We start from the raw sequence: 21,537 nt of genomic DNA on the forward strand, positions 1-21,537 counted from the left end.
TGAGAGCAAGGAGCTCCGGAGGTGTTCTCCAGAGCACCAGTGTAGACTGGCCCTGAACTTCCTATCCCCACCTCTCAAGTGCCCACATTATAGGTAGGTGCCTATGACCATTTGCTTCAGGCGTCGGCAATCATTAACTTGAAGAGGCTGCTCACATTGTTCTGTGAATTGATGACAGCATCAGAACACAGTTTTACACAAAGAACTAAAGCTGATATACCTCTTGGAGACAGAGTGTATATGCTTGGTCTATTGCCCTGGTTATTTTGTTGTCAAGTCAACACACTGGAAAGATGGAGCCTCAAATGATGAACTGCTTCCATCATGTTGGGCATGACTATGGGGCACTGTCTTGATTGCTGATTGATATGAGGGTTTAGCCCATTACTCCCACCCTAGACTGATGGGCCTGAGCCATATAAGAAAAATGAACGTAAGCCTGGAAAAGACGATAGCAGTGTTCCCTTGTGATTTCTGCCTCAGTTCCTGCTTGAGCTCCTGAACTAACTCCCCTCAATGAGTGCTTATGACTATAAAGAGTAAGCTAAAGAAATGCTCTTTCTTTCAGTTGCTTTTGGTTGTAGTGTCTATCACAGAAACAGAAAAGCAAACTAGGACAAAAATCAGAACCAGAAGTGGGGTGTTACTGCGATGGACCTGACCATGTTGATTTGAGGAAGACTATAGGAACATTTGGAACTTTATGCTAGAAAAGTCATTGAATGCTCAGAGATCAATGGGTTATTCTGTGAAAATTTGAAAGGTTAAAAATACTGAAAGTACAGACAATGGGAACTTGGCTTGTTCATGTGATATTTTCCATTAAGAATCTGCAGAGGTGAAGCCTTCTGAGTTTTACTGGGACAATGGAGGTTGGTTAACAGGGACTGAGAAACGGTTGTGATTAAAGAGACCAACCACCACTGATGAGAAATATTCTGGGAAGCATTTCATCAGCCAGGGTGAGTTCATAGAAGCTGTAGTCCAGAAGGGTTCAAGGCTGCATTTCAAGCTGGCAGCAGAACTTGGTAACTTGATGGCTCAGGGGTTAAGAGCACGGACTATTCTTCCAAAGGTCCTGAGTTCAATTCCCAGCAATCACATGGTTGCTCACAATCACCTATAATGCAATCTTGTGCCCTCTTCTGACATGTAGGCATACATGCAAGCAGAACACTATATAAACAATAAATAAATAATTTTTTTTAAAGAGTCTTCGGTGTGGCACTGGTTTGACAGCATCAAAACTACAGGACTAAAGAAGGAGTGACAGAAAGAAATTAAGACGTGGCACTATGGGGCACTATTCCTGTCCTGAAGACAGACCAGGAGAGGCTATTGGTGAAGGTGAAGCCTCAGCTAAAGTGGAGACTCTAAGATATTAGAGACGCCACGATCATGGGACATCTACAAAGATGATGGCAGTAAAGTTTGCCTATGCCTATTTGACAAGCTATGTGTACTATGGGTGGCAGAACCAGAGAAATGGAGTGTCCAAGCCTCCTGGAGTCAGAAGATCGTGAGTGTATTGCAGATGTCAGACACTGAACTGAGTACAACTGTGCCCTGTTCTCCTTGGAAGAAGGAAGCACATAACTTGTTTGGGGCTTTACAGAGGGTCACACATTAAAAGACTTGGAATTTTTAAAGAGACCCTGCTCCTTTAAAGCCCTGCAATCTTTAAAGACTGTGGGACTTCTAAAGTTGTACTGTATTTTACATTGTGATACTAACATGAGATACTGGGAACAAGCCAGAAAGGAAAAGCTATGGTTTAACAAGGATCTGTTTGTATGTCAAGCTGACCAGAGAGTGAAGTGTACTGGTTAGTACTGCTATCCACACACTGGGAAGAGGGAACCTTAACTGAAGAACAGCTTTCATCAGATTATCCTACAGCATGTCTATGGTGCATTTTCTTGACTGCCAATTAATATGAGAAGACCCAGCCCGTGTGGGCGGTACCTTTCTTAGGCAGGTGGACCTGATTTACATAAGAAAGGCAGAAGAACAGGGCTTGGGAGCAAGCCAAAAAGCAGCATTCTTCCATGGGTTCTGCTTCAACTCCCACTTGAGCTCCTGCCCTGACTACACTCCATGACAGACTGTGACCTGGAAGTGAAAATCAAATAAACCCCTTCCCCTCCAAGTTGCTTTTGGTCAAGGTATGCACCATAGGATCAAGAAAACAATCTATAATGTCCACATATTTTACCAAGCCAACAGGTATACCAGGCAAATGAAAAAAGAAATATATTAAACAGATGAATCTTTCTGGTGGTAGAATTTACTTATTTATTTGGTTTTTTTGAAACAGGGTTTCTCTGTATAGCCTTGGCTGTCCTGGACTCACTTTGTAGACCAGGCTGGACTTGAACTCACAGAGATCCACCTGCCTCTGCCTCCATAAGTGCTGGAATTAAAGGCATGTGCCACCATGTCCAGCTCCAAAATAATGTTTTACACTGAATAAAAGTTACATGGCATTATTACATATTTTTCACATAATTTAGATATAGGATAGAGTAAGATTTTGTTCTGTCTTTAAAATATAAGCAAAAAACAACCTAACACATTTAACTTAGGAAAAAGTTAAGAGTCTGGTAAAGGCAGGCTCCTATTAAGTCCTTTCTAAACGTAACAAGATATGGTAGCACATGCCTATATGCTGGGCATTTAGGAGGCAGGGACAAGAAGATCAGGTGATCAAGGCCAGCCTTATCTATTTAGTGAGTTCAAGGCCAGCCAATGTGTCATGCGACCCTGTCTCCTTAACAGTAAACAAATAAGCAAGCAAGCAAACAAGAAAATTCTCCTTAGAGCAAGTAAAGCAACTGTAGGCCAGTTTTAAATCATAGGTAGAGGCATTATGGGAAATTGTGTTGTATTGTTTGAAATTCTACCAAAAATAGCCAAGAAATAAGCACAAAAAATATAAAGTTTAAGGGCTTAAAAAAAAAAAAAACAGCAAAAAAAAAAGTTTTTTTTTTTTAATTTTTCTCCCCTTTCTACATTTAACAGACTGTTTTGAACTACTAGGATCTTTTCAGAACAGCTGGGACAGCAACTTTGGAAGCATCTCAGATTTCAAGTATATCAAAAGAAACTACTGAACAAAAGCAGAAAGAAAAGAACAAGCCATGACAATAAGTCAGAAGTCAAGCTAGTAAACATTTTAAGCTAATGATAGAAGAACCAGCATATTTTTAGAAATCTAGAATGAAGTTGGTGCCAAATCTTCAGAAATTTATAAACACAGTTTTTAACAAGTCATCAGAAGGCTGAAAGGCTAAGCAGAACACTAGGAAAAAAAGAACAGAGCAAGAAAAAGGGGATGGGGTACAGCTACAGCATGCAACATACCTGGGTCTAATGGACATTCGTTCAATTTGGCAAACTCTGCTGGAGTCTTCCCTGTCAGAACACAGTTTGAACTTCGTAGCATGATGGGCATTCTGTTTAAAGTAGACAAAGAGTTAGCATGCACAGACTGAGGCATAGAAATGTGCAGTGAACACATGGCAAGAGGGGCCTGCATCTCTGTACCATTTAGAAGAGGCATCCATGAGAGAGCCAGGTGAAAACGAAGATTTCTCTGGACTGTTTCTGGCACGGATAACGAAGACCCACAAGTATGCTGGATAAGGACAAGGGCACAGCTGAGAGAGGAGCTGATGAATGGGAGGCGCTACCAAGAACGCTATTTTAGGGAGACTATGAAGGGGTGTACTCTATGAAGCACACACGAGGGCGAGGCTAAAGCACACCTACTCAGACTTCTAGACAAACTTATTCAAAGGGGGAAGGCTGTGGATCTTAAAGATGTGTGAAAGCCTTCACAGTACTATCGATAGCGAATAACTAGAAGACCACACCTAAATATATGATGGTCGAGATACAACACTGCAAAGTTGAAGCTTTCCCTTTGGTACCCTGCCTTGGCTCTTGTTTTAAGCCTTCTCTTCAGGTTCCAAAAGTACTAGCTGATGCTATCCATTATTTTCAAACTTGTTCTAGGAAAAGTAACTTCTTCCATAACTATGCCACCCATAGATAAGTCTACCAAAAAGCCCAGTGCAGAATTCAATGGAATGGAAACTGATCTGCTAAGCACTCATCGCTGGTGTCAGAAGAAGAAAAGGAAATCTCTGACCTCAGCTTTAGAAAACATTCTACAGTTACTAAGAACCACAGCTCTGTCTGGCCCTTACTCTAAGGATCTACAAAGTAATGTCATGAGATAGTTCCACTTCCAACACACTTCAGATGGGGAAGTGAGGCAAAAGGACTTCTTAACTGGCTGAAGATCACATCATGGGGCCGGTGTCCAGGGAGTGTGGCTCCAATAGCAACTCACTTCTCACCTGCCAATGGGTAAGGCGTTGCGGATTATCCTCTGGCTGCCTCGGGTATACTCAATGTCCACTGTGATTGGGGCAGAGTATGTCATGTCCCTCAGACGGCACTGGAATGGAATCAAACAGTTTCTGACTCTCTTTCTTTTAGTGCACCCTCTAGGAATATGGCCATACCAAACTGAACTTTCTCCACCGAGCTGCTAATGCACTGCCTCAGAACACTGGAAATCTACTTTACTCGTGAAGGGGATGACATCATGTATTGGCCTACATACTGATATAGCATCCTTGGTCCTGAAGTCCAAAGATGGAACGAAAATCCTAGGAGTGATTTTTTTCTCATCAACCTGGTGCAAATGACCAGTTTGTTTCCACATTTTTGAAGCAATCAATCAAATTGTTCCTAGCAAATACAGTCCATAGCAAATAATTATGTTGGCTGATCATATTGTTCAAAATGGTTAACACCATTAAAGAAAAGTATGTGAATATAAACTGTATTACAAAACGCCTTACCGAACCAGTCACTACACCATTCTGGCAACCTCTCAATCATCAGAGGGATTTTAGAAATGGGTGGAACATGATATGATAACAACCTAAAGGACACTGAAGCAGTGAGAAGATACTGGACTCCAGTGCCTTCAACATTATCAAACAGACAGTTATGTGGTAGCTTACAGCTTCAAAAGAGAATTTATCTGAACATTAATCACATAATTTTTTTGTGTTATATCCCACCTTTGGCTTTTACTGGAAGTTAGATTTAAACTTCTTTTAATTTTACAACGTGTCTGAGATTTAAAATTTTAAGTTTTCTATTCCTGACCAATAAAAATTGCTCATGTGGGCCTGAAGGAACGGCTCAGGAGTTAAGAATACTGGCTGCTCTTCTGGAGGACCCAGTTTAAATAATAAACAAACAAACAAAGAGATAAAAGTTTAAGAAAATACACTAAGAGCAGACTCTAGGTCAAAATAAGTCCAAGTAAGGTAAGATGTATAATTACCTCATGAGGGGACACTGGCCTAGTTACATTGAAGCTTTCTTCAACATCAGGAAGTCCAACATAGATATTAAGATATCTGAAAAGCAAATTCTTTCATTATCAATTATATGTTTTCAAAGAACATACACATGTGATCCCTCAGTCTTTGAAAGTGCCTACCTTGCTGAGGATGATGAGCAAAAGTAACAATTATGTATCTTCTTGAAGTGATAGTCCATATAACTTTACAAACGAGGGAAAACGTTATTAAATTATTTCTGTGTGTGTGTGTGTTATGTAATGTATGAATACATACGTGGGTGCACAGGTCCAGCTGAAGACCAGATGTTAACACTGAGCTTCTTCCTCTACTTCTTCCTACCTTATGTATTTTTAAAGAATTACTTTTATTTGATGTGTTTGAGTGTTTTGCCTGCATGTAAATACACTGTGCACCCATGATACCTGCAGAAGCCAGGAGAGAGCACAGGATCCCTGGGAACTGGAGTTACAAAGGACTGTCAGCCACAATGTGGGTGCTGGAAACTGAACCCAGGTCCTTTGCAAGAGGAGCCGGTGCTCATAACTGCTGAGCCTCTCTTATTTTTTGAGACAGGGTAGTTTCTCACCGAACATGAAATTCACCAACTGAGCTGGCTACATTCAAGCTCTGGGAATCTGCCTGTCTTCATAACCCCCACTGCTATGGTTAGATGTATACATACACCGAGATACCCAGCTTTTACAGGAAGGCCTGAGGTCCAAACTCACCACTTTATTTACATGGCTATCCCTGTGGCCTCCTAAGTATCTTTAAAAGATACTGCAGGTTTTATTAGAAAAATATTAGTGCTATGGTTTCATAAAAAGATGCCTAATGAAAATAACAAGGTGAAGGGCATTGCCTGTGCTTTGCCAACACTCAGGCTTTTGGTGTATTAAACAAAAGGGAGGACTTAGGAAGGAAAAATATATGCTCACTGGTATAAAAAGAAGGGAGGATAATAGAAGATTAATGATATTCTTAAATACCAGAAGTAATTGGAAACTGGGTGAAAAGAACAGGGAAGAGCCAGGCAGTGGTGGCACACGCCTTTAATACAGGAACTCAGGAGGCAGAGGCCGGCAGATCTTTGAGTTCAAGGCCAGCCTGATCTATAGAGCAAGTCCTAGGACGGCCATGGCTATATACAGACCCCCCCCAAACAAACAAACAAACAAAACAAAAGAACTGGGAGGGAAGCAACAACTTTTGACAGTACTGTTTGACACAGGTAAAATGCTAATGAAAAGATTTTGATGTAGCAGCTTGATTGTATCCTGTATGGCTGAAGACAAAAACGACGGTGTACAATTGTGCTCTATTTAGTAAAGATTATTCTTGCAGATGTATCAGTAACCCTGCGGTTACTCTCTATATAACCCATGGTTGAAATTTTAAAAATTTAATTTTAGGTGAAAAGAGCCAAATTTCTCACCGTCAGGATTAAAATAAGGAAAGGAAGATTAAAATAAGGGAACAGTCCAATGAGTTGGTACTGCTGGCTAAGAATCAGAAGCATTAGTCTAAAGTCTCTAATATAAAAACAGATGTGACAGAAACAGAGATGTGTGCATGAATATGCTAGTACTTATACATGTATTTGCTAGTGCTGTCTGCAGAGCCCTTAGTGTCCTTATGTTGATACAGAAGCTTTCTATAATATAGAAGCTTCTAATAAAAGAGACTAAAGCACCTTCTAGAAATGGTTGATTCCCAGATGGGGATGGAAAAATATATAGAAATTATATCCTGTGGCTCCAGAAAGTAAAAAATAATTGAAATATCATGAAGGCACATTTTGAAAGGGCATGGTGGCAAAGCTAGGATAATCTGAGCAAAAGAATAATGATACCGGATTACAAACAACAGGAAAAAAAAATCCACGAGCCTCGACTGACATAAAACAATATATAAAAAGGTACAACGAGAGCACAGAAACAAACAAAAGGGGTGATGGAAGAGAGACTTTCAACTACCCTACTGCAGCAACTACCATGAATAAGAATCACCAGTGTTCCCTGAAACCATTGGTGAGGGGCTGTGCATATAGCTTAATGTAAAACACTCCTCCTGCAAATATAAAGTTTTGGGTTCAATTCCAGGCACAGCAGTTTTTTATTAATTAAATAAAATTAGTGATAAGAATATCAGTATTTGCATTATCTAAAGGATATCCCATACTTATTATACAAAAGAAAAAATCGTATCTTTACGATGAATAATTCTGAAAAAGAGATAATATGTTAACCAAGTAAACAGCATTAAAATTACCAGCAATAAAAGATACTGACATCTGTACCCTCTGATATGAATCAATAAAAATGGCAGAAAACATTGCTGAGGTGTTCTTGCTAAAAATGTGAATCTTAATCTAATCGTGAGCAAGTATCCAGACACTCAGACTTAAGGTCCCTCTGTAAAACCTGATCAGACTATTTAAAAGTATCATGGCCATGAAACACCAGGCAATACTGAGGACTATCAGATTCAGGAGATGAAGAAACCAAGACAGCCTTAGCACTGGAGTGATGAGTCCGCAGTTTAAGAGCAGGCACCACCAATCTTGAAAGGGACTTAAAGTTGGCTTCCAGCACCAACCACATCAGGTAGTTCCAGGAGATCTGATGCCTTCTTCTGGTCTCCAAGGACAACTGTGCTCAGCTGTACATACCCACAAACACACATATGTATTATGATAGGCCATCTTAAGATTTGAAGCCATCTTATTACAAGGTCAAAATAAGTTTATTCCTGTTTTTCTGTAAAACTTGGATTTGCCTGGGTAATGATTTAGCTTTTGTATTTGACATGTTCCAAAACCTATACTCTAGCCTCTACCCTGATAAGATGTTCTGCCAAATAATTTTGAAATGTCCAGCCAAATCCTCCAACTCTTGAAAACCTCCCAGTCTTGCAGTTTTTTGGTGCTTTATAAACCCCATTGTCTCCTATATCTGATGCTATATTCTCAAATCCCAATTTGAGGAGACAGCCCTCTGACAAAAAATAAAGCTTGCATATATTGATCAAAGAATTTAGGTAATGGTCTTTACTCTTGTTCTGTGGAATTAACAATAGTAAGACATCCTGACATGGGCCAGGGGCTAATTCTGGCACAAGAAACAGGACACAATGGGAAAAACATCAAATCAGGTGTATATTCAACTGGCCATACTCCATCAATGTAACTTTCTGGTTCTGATAATCATGCTCTGGTTATCTACAATGCAGTAACATATGCTGTGCAAACAATGCTGAACACTTTTTAAGAACAATTTTTCTATATCTAGAATTCATTAAAAAAAGGTTTACTTAGAAGAAGTAAAACAAGTTTTACTAACTTCTCAATTAAAACATACAATGATTTACAATTATAAGTTAAATAGCACTTTACAGTTTACTAAAAAGGTAAAATAATGGCTTTACAAGAAATTTGACAGTGAGTATATTTACTTAGTATTTAAAAATCAACCATAATATCATTTAAGAGTAGTTGGGTTCTTACTTTAAGTACCACATGGGGTCAGCATCACTTGTAACCTTTTCATTGGCTTTCATTATCTTCTTTATCTGCAAGAGAGTGCAAAATTAGGAACAGAACTTTTCCTGCCAACTGGTCCTCCATTTATGTCTAGTTTTAATCCTGGATGCTTACCTCTACATTAATGAAATAGTTAAAGGAGTCTATGTGCTGTTTCACAAGGCCTTTCACCTAAACAGAGACAGAAAAAAGGATGACAACAGGTTATAGGAGTCACTCTGGCCATAGGTAACCATCAATGTTCCTCAAATACAAAACAAATGAGGGGAAGATTAATAAATGTATTTAGATAGAAAAAAATAAAAGGACCATCTAATGACTCATCATGTGAAAAATAACCTATTATTATGAAACATCAGGTCATTACCTTTAAAAATGCTGGAAGCAGCCGCCATTTTTCCTGTGGACCAAACAATAAGAACATGAGACTGTGTGCCAGTGACCCCAAAACACAATTATTTTGGTGTACCAAGTTTATCAGTGTCCAGAAAGAAGTAAACCAAAATGGGAAATTTTTAAAATAGAACTGCTATTGTAAACTATTTATGTATGTGTACATGCATATAAACACATACACATATGTCACAGGTTTCCCTAAATATAATAAAACCTCTTCTTGACAAGATCCCAAATACTTTTCACATTTATTCTCATGGCACATCCTAAGTGAGGCGTGTAGTTTGAAAACAAGGAAATCATGAAATTTGCAGGTAAATGGTGGGAACTGGAAAAGATCATCCTGAGTGAGGTATCCCAGAAGCAGAAAGACATACAGGTATATACTCACTCATAAGTGGATATTAGACATATTATATAGGATAAACATACTAAAATCTGTATACCTAAGGAAGCTAATCAGGAAGGACGACTCTGGCTAAGATGCTCAATTCCCATTCAGAAAGGCAAAGAGGATGGACATCAGAGGAGGGAGAAAACAGGGAACAGGACAGAAGCCTACCACAGAGGGCCTCTGAAAGGCTCTACCCTGCAGGGTGTCAAGGCAGATGCTGAGACTCATAGCCAAACTTTGGGCAGAGTGCAGGGACTCTTATGAAAGAAGTGGGAGATAGAAAGAACTGGAGAGGACAGGAACTCCACAAGGACAGCAACAGATCCACAAAGTCTGATACTCTCACCAAGGACTCATGGAGATGGCCTGGAACCCCTCTGCACAGAGGTAGCCCATGGCAGTTCAGTGTCCAAGTGGGTTCCATAGTAATAGGAATAGGGACTGTCTCTGACAGGAACTGATTGGCCTGCTCTTTGATCATCTCCCCCTGAGAGGGGAGCAGCCTTACCAGGCCACAGAAGAAGACAATGCAGCCACTCCTGATGAGACCTGATAGACTAGGATCAGAGGGAAGGGGAGGAGGTCCTCCCCTATCAGTGGACTTGGGGAGGGACTTTTCAGACTACTACATGCCATGGCAGCCTCTTCTCACTCACAACATCTGCCAAGGGGACTCTTGACAAATGACTACAGCTAAGTCTAAAGTCCGAATACTCGGTTCCTAAAGAAAGGTTTACGGACAACCCCGGGCTTTGCAGCACATAAAAACTGGCTTTAGCCTGAGGGACCCGAGTACACTGGCCAGTTCTGAGTGGAATGGTGGCATGACAGCTTTGCAAATCTTACCTGGGCCACTCTGAACGCTGGGCAGAAGTGAGCAAGGCTGGAAGCAGTACAATTCTTAGCTAACTGCAGTAGCCCAGGCTGGTGACAGTACAAGTAGGGATTGAGAAGTTGTTTAGCTAGCAGACATAATCTTGAGCAAAGCCGGTAAAATTTTACAACAGACTGGATGGCTCCCCTGAGAAAAAGTGAAGCTAAAATTAACTCCAGGGTTTCTGCTCTGAGGAGCCAAAAGTGCAGAGCCAACACTAACAGACATGAGTGGATGGGGCCAGGTGCAGGAAGAGCAGATTCAGGAGTTGCAGGGCTGGAAGTTTGGTTGGTGCATGTTTAGTCTGAGATACCCACTAAGACATTCAGGTGGAGATGTCAAATGGGCAGATGTCTGGAACTTAGAAACAAAGTGTCCTGGGGTTTAAATTAGTGAGCACTTCTTAAGGCCAAAGGACAGTGATAATGCCCCAGGAGCAGTGGAAAAAAGCCGCACTAAATGAGAACAAAAGCTGAGTGTGGTAGTGTATGTCTTTAATCCCAGCACTCTGGAGGCAGAGGCAGGCAGATCTCTGTGAGTTGGAGGCTAGCCTGGTCTACATGGTGAGTTCCATGACAGCCAAGGCTACATGCTGATATCCTGTCTCAAAAACAGAGAGAGTGAGAGAGAATGAATATGAATGAATTTCCAACATCTAGAAATGAAGATGTGGGGAGGCACAGAAAACAGGCCAGCTGGTCTCTGATAATAGAGTTGGGGGGGAGAGAGCTTTAGGGAGGGAAGTGGCTGAAAAGGTTTTAAGATAACTTTTTGGTGTGAAGAAAGTGTTCTAGAGCATATACTGGTTAACAGTTGTTTGGGCATCTGCAATTATCAAAATCAAAGCAATCAGTACTCAATATCTGTGCGAAATCATGCAATATTTATACGGTTAAACAGAAAAAAAGAGTAGAAAGACAAAAACTACAGGTTGAATTAAATTCTTATGCTGGCTTCTATGTGACCTGGCTTACAGGACTGTAGAAGATATAGACCAGTTCAAAAGACGTCCATATGTGAACTCTAATTCAACATGGCGGGTGCCCATATAACAAAGGAGAATTTGAATAAACATATTCAGAGACACTGTCTTGTAAAGATGAAGAATGTGAGAAATGAAACCTCTGTATGCCAAGGATATATCAGAGACTGTCTGGAAACCAGCAGATAGGAAGGAAGAGGTATGCTCTGGAATTTTTTCCAGGCTCTGCTGTGAACCTGATTCTGGACTTCCAGCCTTTAAAATGTGAGAAATGAAACATCTGGTTTTTACACTATCAAGTTGTGGTACTTTGTTACAGCATCCCTACATACTAATCTAGCTTTCCAATTTCCCCTCTATGCCCAGTGAAATTCCTCCTATTGAGAGGACTTAATTTCAAGGAGCCAGCCAATTCTAATCAGAGTAAGGTAGCCTCCATGGACATTAGCCAATCCGAACTGAGGTCACAGAGCTGAGGGGGCTGGAGTCTACTGGCATACCATCCTAGATGACCCTGATCTATTCTGATTGGGCCCGGCTGATATTTGAATAAGCTGGGGCAGATTTAATGTCTATCTATTTAGCTAATCTGATGCCATGAGAGGCTTCTTTTCTCTACTTTGTCTGACTAGGCCTGACTTTCTGTTTATCAGAGTTCAAACAAATAATTCCTGAAAAAGCCACAAACCTGAGGATAACCAATCAATTTACAGGTCAAGTTGACCAAAAGCTATATATACATGTATGAATACATGAATACATGGCCTTGCTGTTCCCAAGGTAAAGCGCAGCTGGCCCTAACCAACCAAATTAAAGGTCAATGCATGCATAAAAACATCAATGAGTCAACAAAGTGCCCAGTAACTAGGGAAGATCTCTAAACAATCAGCCAATCCTGAATCCCCTCATACTCTATGTCATTCCTGACAAATTAGTTTAAGAATTACCACACAATGCCCCTAACTGTCTATAAAAAGAGCCTATGTACTCACTTCTGGGTTGCCATTTTGCCTTAATGGTGATCCCAGCATGCTAGTAACTTCTGCAGAATAAACACTCTTTGCTTTTGCATACTACCTGAGTTTAGGATCTTTCTTCAGTGATTTTTGGCCCCTAACACTACTTTAAAGGCAGGAGGAGCACACAGTCCTTGGTGAAAAGCTCACAGTCTGCCATAAATACATACTTTCTAATCTACTCTAGAAAACCGGGAAACCCTATCTTATTTAAGGACCCCAATTCCTGGATGTATACTCACCCACCTTCTCTATTGGTTTCTTCTTATTAAATTATTCAAACCTTTAATCCAGGTATGGTGGCTCAAGCCTATAACCCTAGCAATTAGGAGGTAGAAACAAAATCAGTTCAGGATCAGCCTTGGCTACATAAGTTCAAATCTAGCCTGGGCTACATGAAATCCTGTCTCCACAAAGAGAAAAGAGAGAATGCATTAATAACATTAACTTGGTGAAGGATTTCAAGCATGGCAACAGAGAGATAGCATAAGATTTGGTAATAGAATTGTAAAACATTATCATTCCATGAAATAGTTTTAAGTTTAGGAATATACTGCACATTGCACTTAGGGTGTGTGGTTTGTATAAGAATGGGCCCACAGGCTCACATATTTGAATGCTTAACCACCAGGGAGTGAAACTGTGTGAAAAGATTAGAAGGATTAGGAGGTGTGGCCTTGCTGGAGGAAGTGTGTCCCCACCACAGTATCTGCCATAGTCCCTTGTGTGTTTCTAATACTGCTAGTCCTTTTTCCCAGTCTTATTCTCTGAGGCAGGGTCCTCAAGTCTTAGCATTTTTTTTTCCTTAATAAATGAACATAATGAATAGCATTACTGCATTTGCCAAAGAAGTGTCTAAAATGACACTGGAGACTCAAAAAGTAACATTGCATTTATTTATTTATACTGATCATTTTTGTTACTTTTGTGAAGTAAACTACAAATTCACTCTTGAACTAATGGAGATTAAGGTGGCTAGTACTTATTAGAGCAATATTCTAATATGCTGAGTTAAGTGAAAAAATGTCATGAGCTAATAGTCACTATTTAACTTTAAGTTGTATTTCCTTTACAACTTTCTAGACAGGAGCATTGTTACATTTGAATTAATCATTTCTAGTATTTTTCCTTTCTATTAGAGCATGGTAGGAGATGTTATTCAAGCACTGGGGCCAGTTATTATTGATTGATAAGGTGAGCAAATACTTACTGATCTTATTGAGAAGCTACTAGGTAGTGTCTTACCAACTTAAGAGAAGCAAGTAAACAAACAGTCATGCCTCCTGACTTCAGAAGCCTTTAGATTAATAGGGGAGATGTGAGCAAATGAAATGACTTAGTAGGTGCTGTGATAAAAGTATGCTCAGGGGTAGATTATACATGGTAGCTGGACTAGGCTGCCACAAATGCTGAGTCAGGGGTGGGGAACACAAACAGAAAGACTAGAAAGTATTGTAGTGGTCCATGTGGAAGATGTTGAGAGTCCCAACTGGTGCAGCAGTTAAGGATGATGATGAGGGACATTAAGGTGGTTTCTTACATTAACACTGTAATACAACACGGTGATCTACAAAATTCACACTCGAGAACCACACCGAAAAAAAAATAACTTTCAAAAAGTAAAAACAACTCTCATAATATTTTAAGTTTACAATTTTGTATTGGACCACATTCTTAACTACCCTAATTGGCATGGACTGCAGGTCGGACATGGCTGAGAGCAGGTCCTGTAGATTAGGTGTAGTGAAATACTGTGATATAAACTAAACACAAAGACAAATACGTGTCTTTTGCCTAAGAGAATTTTGAAACTCCCTCTGGGACAATGAGGTTGTGATCCTCCTACCTACACATTGCAAATGCTGTAATTATAGTTGTGTGTGCCCAGGCCGGGTACGGGGCCTTTGATCCCAGCACTCGGGAGGCAGATCTCTGTAAGTTCGAGGCTAACATGGGCTACAAAGGGAGTCCAGGACAATCAGGACTCTGTTACACAAAACTGTTTGGAAAAACTAAAAAAACAAACAAGAAGTTGTGTGTCCCCACACCCTGTTTCAGCGTGAGAGCAGGACTCAAACCTGTGTCCTCTGGAAGAGCGGCCATCAGCACTCAGTTTCTTAGCCACCCCTGAGAATAGTCACTGGGCATGCCAGAACCGTTTAAACTCTTCAACGGTGCTGCACGACTACACGGAGAAGGTCTAACGCCTTGTGACAGTTAATACATTTCAGAGGCAAGACCCTTTTTTTACCTTTCTTCTTTACTGTCATCTCTTCCTCAGTATTACTAGATTTATTTCAGTTCCTCTGAAACATCTAATGGTAATGCTGAGGGGCATGTATAGTCTGTTCTGCCCAAATTTCTCCCCTGAGCATCTTCAACCCGAGATCTTCCCATTCCATGCCAAAGATTTTGAGGCTTAGAGAGACTATATGTATTCTAAGAAAACAAAGTCACGTCAATAACTGCACCTTACCAAGCAGTTCGCCGTAGGGCAATTATACCTTAACTTTTGAGACTCTGAAGAAGGCTATACAAGATTAAATACTGCGGGGACAGGGGATGGTATTCAAGGTACTTAAACTAACTCTGCATCCCAAAAAAGCTCTGGGCTAAAATGAATACGATGATCAGCGTAGGTTTCAAGTTTACTTTTAAAGCCAAAGCCGGCTATGTAATTTCATGAACACTGCCTAAGCTCTCACCAATGTCCTTCCAGGTAAGAGCACCAAAAAGACACTGATTCCCCAGGAAAGAATACGAGGGCCAATTCTTATCAGTGCGCTAGTAAGGCTTCCCGCAACAGCCACTCGGGGCACTTCAAACCTGAAACGCTGCTAAGAACCCTGTTAGTACCGCTATCAACACAAAAGATGCGCACGCGCGGAGCTCTGAGCACGTGCAGAGAAGTCCTGAGCATGCGCAGAAGCATAAGGCTCCGCCCTCTTCCTCCTTAAAGCTCTCCCGGCAAGGACTCTCCGGTTGCCTCTAGCCTCTTCCGCTCCCTGAGGTCACGGTGCTTACCTCCACGGTCGGGATCGGCGCAGCCAGCTGCTCCGGGGTCAGGCTCCCAAACTCCTCAGCTAGCACGTCCATTCCGCTCCCGGTAAAAGGAAGAAGTCGACAGCCTGTTCACATCCGCCCCTGCTGCTCCAAGCATACAGCAAGCGAAGAGCGGTGTGCTGCCGTAGAGTATCCCTCCTGCGCTTGTTTACTGGAGGCGCTTCACATAGGTTCCGCCTAGTCCGGGCCTAACCTGCGGCGGAACCCGGAAGTGATCTAGCCGGATGTGGGAAAGTGCACCCCCTGGTGTAGTTCCGAGATCTCGCCCGGCTAATCCTAGGTTTATTCCCAGTTCCCCAGAGTTAATACGGCAAAATATATTAGTTCTGACTGTATAACTAATCCTGAGAATTAATGGATAATAGACAGTGGCCACAACAGAAACCTCTGAGGCGGAGAATTCATTTAACGTAGTCTAAAACTGTGTATGTACATTGCGTAATACAAAAGAGCAAGAAATATTTACTGCCTCTAATAATAAGTGGTTGGGTAAATAATTGATGGTACGTGCGAATGAACTGCCATCGGGATGACCATAATAGGGCGAGGAGAAATGCTCTAGTGAGAGTAAATTCTAACAAAATAGTGATACTTAAACTCTGGATACTTAAACTGTCTTGGAGCAAATTACCTCACAAAACTTTAGTGTGGAAAGACATTTAAAAGGGTAAAGAACACCCAACAAATGAACGGTTTGGGGAAAAAAATACATCTAACGCCTGTATAGATTAACCATTTAGATGTGTTAACAAATGTAAGAAGATGTAAGGTCGTAGCTTGCTTACTAGTTTGCATCAAAGCCGTGGGTTTGGTTCCCACTACAACAAATGGACCAAGGGTGGCACATAAACCTCACAGGGTGGCAGGCACCTATAATCCCAGCGTTTAGAAGGTGGAGAAGGGAGGATCAGAAACTCAAGGACATCCTTTGCTACGTAGCAAGTTTATACCAGCGTGGGCTACAAGGACCCTGTTCCAAAGCAGAGAGAATGTATTAACAACATTGACCTGATGACGGCTTTCAGGGACAGCAACAGATAAAGCGCAAAATTTGCTAAAAGAATTTTAAAGTTTTATTATTCCATTATTTTTTTTTAATTTCAGAATGCACTGCTGAAAATCTTTATAAATAGTAAACACACAAAGAGTTGGGAGAAGAGATTTGCCCCTGAAATTTGAAAATGAGTTTATGTAAATCCAATGGGAAGAAAAATCCCATGGAAGGAAAAGTTGAAAGATGCCAACAGTTGTTTAATAGATAGTTTTAGTTTGGGAAAATACAAAAGTTGTGGAGCTAGATAGTAGCTTATGGTAGGCAAATGCTGCTAACACTGTTTAATAGTTGAAAGCATTATAAAGAAGTTCTTAAAATGTCTTAGTTTAAGTCTTCTGATTTTTTTAACCTGAGTGAGCTACTTAGATTTCAGTGCTTGTATCTTCTAAATGTTGGGCTTATAGGCTTCTGAAATTAGGTGAAGACAGAAAGAAAGAAAAATACAGGCCAGCAAGATGGCTCAGTAGGTTAAAGCACCTGCCACAAAGCTTGACAAGCTGAGTTCAGTTCTCAGGATCCATATTGGAGACAGAAGCGACTCTAGAAAGGTGTCCTCTGGGCTCTGGTCTCCACACTCCTTTGTAAGAGTTTTAAAAATAAAAGTGATCAGCCCCTGCCCTCAGATCCTTCCAGGTTATTCAGAGAGACGTAATTGAATGATCCCTGTAAATTACTTAACAGAGAGCACACCTAGTTAGAGTGGAGTCTGGAAAGGACTGGGAGAGTGCTGTCTAGATGTCAGATAATGTCAAGCTTGACTCAGGTGTGTCAACTATCTTCTCCAAAGTTCTATTTGATTCCATAATGAAGAAGGTTCTCCTACTGTGGCCTAGATCACAGACACTGGGACAGATAAAAATCTCAGCTTGCTTTTGTTTTGTTTTGTTTTTTTTTTTGTTTTTTTTTTTTGTTTTGTTTTTTTTTTTTTTTTTTGAGACAGGGTTTTGCTGTGTAGTACTGGCTATCCTGGAGCTCACTCTGTAGACCAGTCTGGCCTTCATTTCAGAGATCCACCTGCCTCCACCTTCCAAGGCCTGGGATTAAAGGCGTGTGCCACCACTGCTGGACTAAAAATCTCAGCTTTCTGATTGGCAGGCTCGAGCTGTAACTCTGCATCTCTTGTCAAGCTCTCTGCAGTTGTAACCTAATACCATAACCTCAGTACTTGTCTAGTAATTCAGGCTGTGACAACTAGAACAAGAACAAGCTTTCTAGGTTGTAATGCACTGTTTGTTCCTTAATAAATTTGTGTTGAATACATAATTTGAAAATAAACTGCAATAGGTAATGATAAATTTAACATTATATTCCTGTTGTCACCCTGATTTTTTTTAAAGTTTCTAAGTTGGTTGACAGTCATGATGTTGGCTATTAGAACACAATCCCTTGTAATCCTTTTTGCATTACACCTGTACCCCAGGTCAAACCCATGACTTCTTCTGAAACTAGGAGGCTAGACTTTTAAAGCAAGACACCACACCAAGAGCATGGGGCGGCAAACAGAGCGAACAGCTACTGGACATTAAGAGTTTCCATTTCTGTGTTCCAGCATTTGAATGATGTGCTAATTTGGGGCTTGCCAAGGACAAGTCTGCTTGGTGGCACTAAAAAGCCAGCATAACTGGGCAGGTCACAGCCTTTGTGTCACATTGAAGAACTCAGATCTGTTTTCTGAGGCTTTAGCAGAATGCACTAGAGTATATCCTCTCAGTAGATGCCAACCAGAAGAAAATATCTCCAGTGCTCTTTCTGTTCATGGATACATTTACAAAGAACTGGAGGAGGCCAGAAACACCTCTGGAGGAAAGAATGTTAAGGCTGGAAAGGCACAGGGATATTCCTCAAAACCTGCCATTTCACAAGTGGGGATGAGCCTGAACATACAAGTTGCTACATACTGAGAGCAGTCTGTTTTGAGCAAGACTGAGCAATTGAAGAATCTCCAATTACCTCCATTTCCATCTATGTCATAGGACATAGGACATACATGGAAATGATAAAGAGTCTGCCCTACAATGTGCTGTGCAGTTACACAACTTATATAAAATGCTCAGGGCAGCCCCTGCCAAATACTGAGTATCTCGTGATTATTTTTTTATCATTCTCTGAAAGACAAAAACTGTGGCCAGCTGATCCATCAAGCCTGAAAGAGTGGCTGCTGAGACAGTCCCAGATATTCTTTCTTCATAGGAACATACACTTAAGTCCCTCTGTTCCTGTCCCTTGAAATATTAAAGAGGCTCCCATTGTAAGTTTAGTAATGAAAATAAGGCTTCATTACAAAACTAGCAAAGGAGACAGCTTTGGAGAAAGCTTATCATTAAAGTTTTTTTTTTTTGAAAGATTAAAACTCACAGGATAAACTCAGTGATTACTAAATGAATCAACAGCATGTTGTGTTTTGTCACCAGACTTTGAAGTTGATATCAAAGATAACTATTACAGCATTCTCTTTGCCCTTGAGTTTTTCTGCCTAATGAACCATGGTTCTGATGAAATATGACAAATTCTCTTCTTATATAGTTAAGCACTTGGCCATCATTCCTCAAAACACTAAAAACCCTTGGAGCTTGAAGGAGATTTAGGACTCATAAATTATAGTTACTAGTAATGTATGCTGGCTGCATTATGGTGGTGGTGGCACACAATTCAAACACATCTTATTTGAACCTCATTCTGTGAGGTGGATAAGTAGATTGGTAGAAACGCAGAGAAGGTAACTGGTTCAGGACTATTTAAAGATGACTTGAACACATATAGCTATGGAATTGCTGGGGTGGATTCAAATTCTGATTTTGTGATCTCAGTCCCATTTTATTTTTTTCTGGACAGCAAGCAGAGAATGTTTGAACAATAGCATGACTTTAGCAGGGATCAGGAAGAGGAGGCAATGATTCCCTTGTTTCATCCCTATCACTTAGGGGCTGAGTACTTATCTAAACTCACTCGGGTGAATTGTTGGTATCTGGGACTTTAAATTTTACTTCACTGAGGCAAAGCGGCAAGGAGAGTTTGGAACTCGTCAGTGTGGCTGGATGCTTTGCAACAAAGACGGCTTTAGTTCCCATCTATTTTCCAAGACTGATTCTGTGTGGTACTCAGTATGAATCCTATTAATTGCTTCACCACCGATTTCAGGTTTTATTGCTTATACCGGGTGTTCCTGTGAGCACGTGTGCGCACACACGACACACGACTATGGTATCACCGACAAGAACGTCTGAGAGCAAGCTTCCCAACACTTAAGTTCGTTTGTGACCTTTTGTTGCAAACATTTAGTGATTATTTTCATCCCTTTCAGGAAAAAAAAAATCCTTGCGTATGGTACCCAAGAAACTTTTTACCTTTGTTCTGCTTTCATCTCTTCATTCTTATCTGCTGTCTGCTGTTCTCTGGATTCGTTGTTTCTCCTCACCATTGTACTCACTGCAGAGTTTGCTGTCTACTCCCAACACTGATGGTTCTTGGCCCATTCCTGTTATGTCCTTCAGGTTTTAACCCAAGAATTATCCTCCCATGAGAGAGTTCAATAATCGTTACCAGCACAAATCAAATTTATTTTATGGCCCTTACTAATTTTTTGTAACTTTTTATTGGAGTGTTAAATTTTTTTGTTATTTAGCTGAGCAGTGGTGGCACGTGCCTTTAATTTCAGTACTTAGGAGGCAGAGGTAGGTGGGTGGTTTGAGTTAGAGGCCAACCTGGTCTATAGTAGTTCTAGGACAGCCAGGACTACACAGAGAATGGAACTGTTTTGTTTAAACATATATATTTTTAATTTATTTATTTTTATTAATTACAATTTATTCATTTTGAATCCCAACTGAAGCCACCTCCTTTGTCCCCTCCAAATCCCATCCTTCCTCCCTCTTCTCCTCCCATATCCCTCTCCCAGTCCACTGATAGGGGAGGTCCTCTTCCCCTTCTCTCAGACCCTAGCCTATCAGGACTCATCAGGACTGTCTTCATTATCTTCCTCTGTGGCCTGGTAAGGTTGCCCCCACCCTCAGGAGAAGGTGATCAAAAAGACAGCCCCTGTTCCCCTTACTAGGAAACCCACTTGGACACTGAGCTGCCATGGGCTACATCTGTGCAGGGGTTCTAGGTATCATCATGCATGGTCCTTGGTTAGAGTATCAGTCTCAGAAAAGGCCCCTGTGCCCAGGGGTCTGTTGCTCTTCTTGTGGAGCTCCTGTCCCCTCCAAGTCTTTCTTCTCCCCTTCTTTCCTAAGATTCCCTGCACTCTGCCCAAAGTTTGGCCATGAGTCTCAGCATCTGTGGTAGGCTCCTATCCTGTTCCCTGTTTTCTCCCTCTTCTGATGTCCATCCCATTTGCCTTTCTGAATGAGGATTGAGCATCTTACCCAGGGCTCTCCTTCTTGCTTAGCTTCTTTAGGTGTACTGATTTTAGTATGTTTATCCTATATTATATTTCTAATATACACTGATGAGTGAGTATATACCACGTGCGTTTTTCTGCTTCTGGGACACCTAACTCAGGATGATCTTTTCTAGCTCCTACTATTTGCCTGCAAATTTCATGATTTCCTTGTTTTTAATTGCCGAGTAATATTCCACTGTGTAAATATACCACAATTTCTGCATCCATTCTTCCGTTGCGGGTTTTAAACCTATATGATACTAAATAATAGGTTTCACTATGATTTCTTCTTTTTAAGGGTCTCTGTAGCTAAGGCTAGTCTTGATTTGAGATCCTTCTGCCTCAGCCTTCTAAATGTTGGTACTATGCAGATTATACCACATGTCTAAATGAAAAAATTATTTTTTTAACATTTTAAGGTGCAGTTAGTATGAACAACATATGTT

At 40.8% G+C, this 21,537-nt stretch overlaps 1 protein-coding gene across 1 annotated transcript in view; it reads right to left on the bottom strand.

Annotated features, from left to right (window-relative positions):
• The window catches only part of Polr3b (RNA polymerase III subunit B), a 104,892-nt gene extending 89,067 nt beyond the window's left edge, over window positions 1–15,825 (bottom strand). The window contains exons 1-7 of the mRNA XM_021656564.2: window positions 15,618–15,825; window positions 9,299–9,331; window positions 9,046–9,102; window positions 8,896–8,960; window positions 5,369–5,444; window positions 4,365–4,465; window positions 3,364–3,455 (exon numbers count right to left, since the gene is read on the bottom strand). Coding sequence (XP_021512239.1) covers window positions 3,364–3,455; window positions 4,365–4,465; window positions 5,369–5,444; window positions 8,896–8,960; window positions 9,046–9,102; window positions 9,299–9,331; window positions 15,618–15,689 — 496 coding nt within the window. The 5' untranslated portion in view covers window positions 15,690–15,825. The remainder of the gene's footprint in view (window positions 1–3,363; window positions 3,456–4,364; window positions 4,466–5,368; window positions 5,445–8,895; window positions 8,961–9,045; window positions 9,103–9,298; window positions 9,332–15,617) is intronic.
• Window positions 15,826–21,537: the final 5,712 nt, after the last annotated feature.

Source organism: Meriones unguiculatus, chromosome 2 (genome assembly GCF_030254825.1).
Source record: "Meriones unguiculatus strain TT.TT164.6M chromosome 2, Bangor_MerUng_6.1, whole genome shotgun sequence".
In the NCBI taxonomy this organism is placed as follows: domain Eukaryota; kingdom Metazoa; phylum Chordata; class Mammalia; order Rodentia; family Muridae; genus Meriones; species Meriones unguiculatus.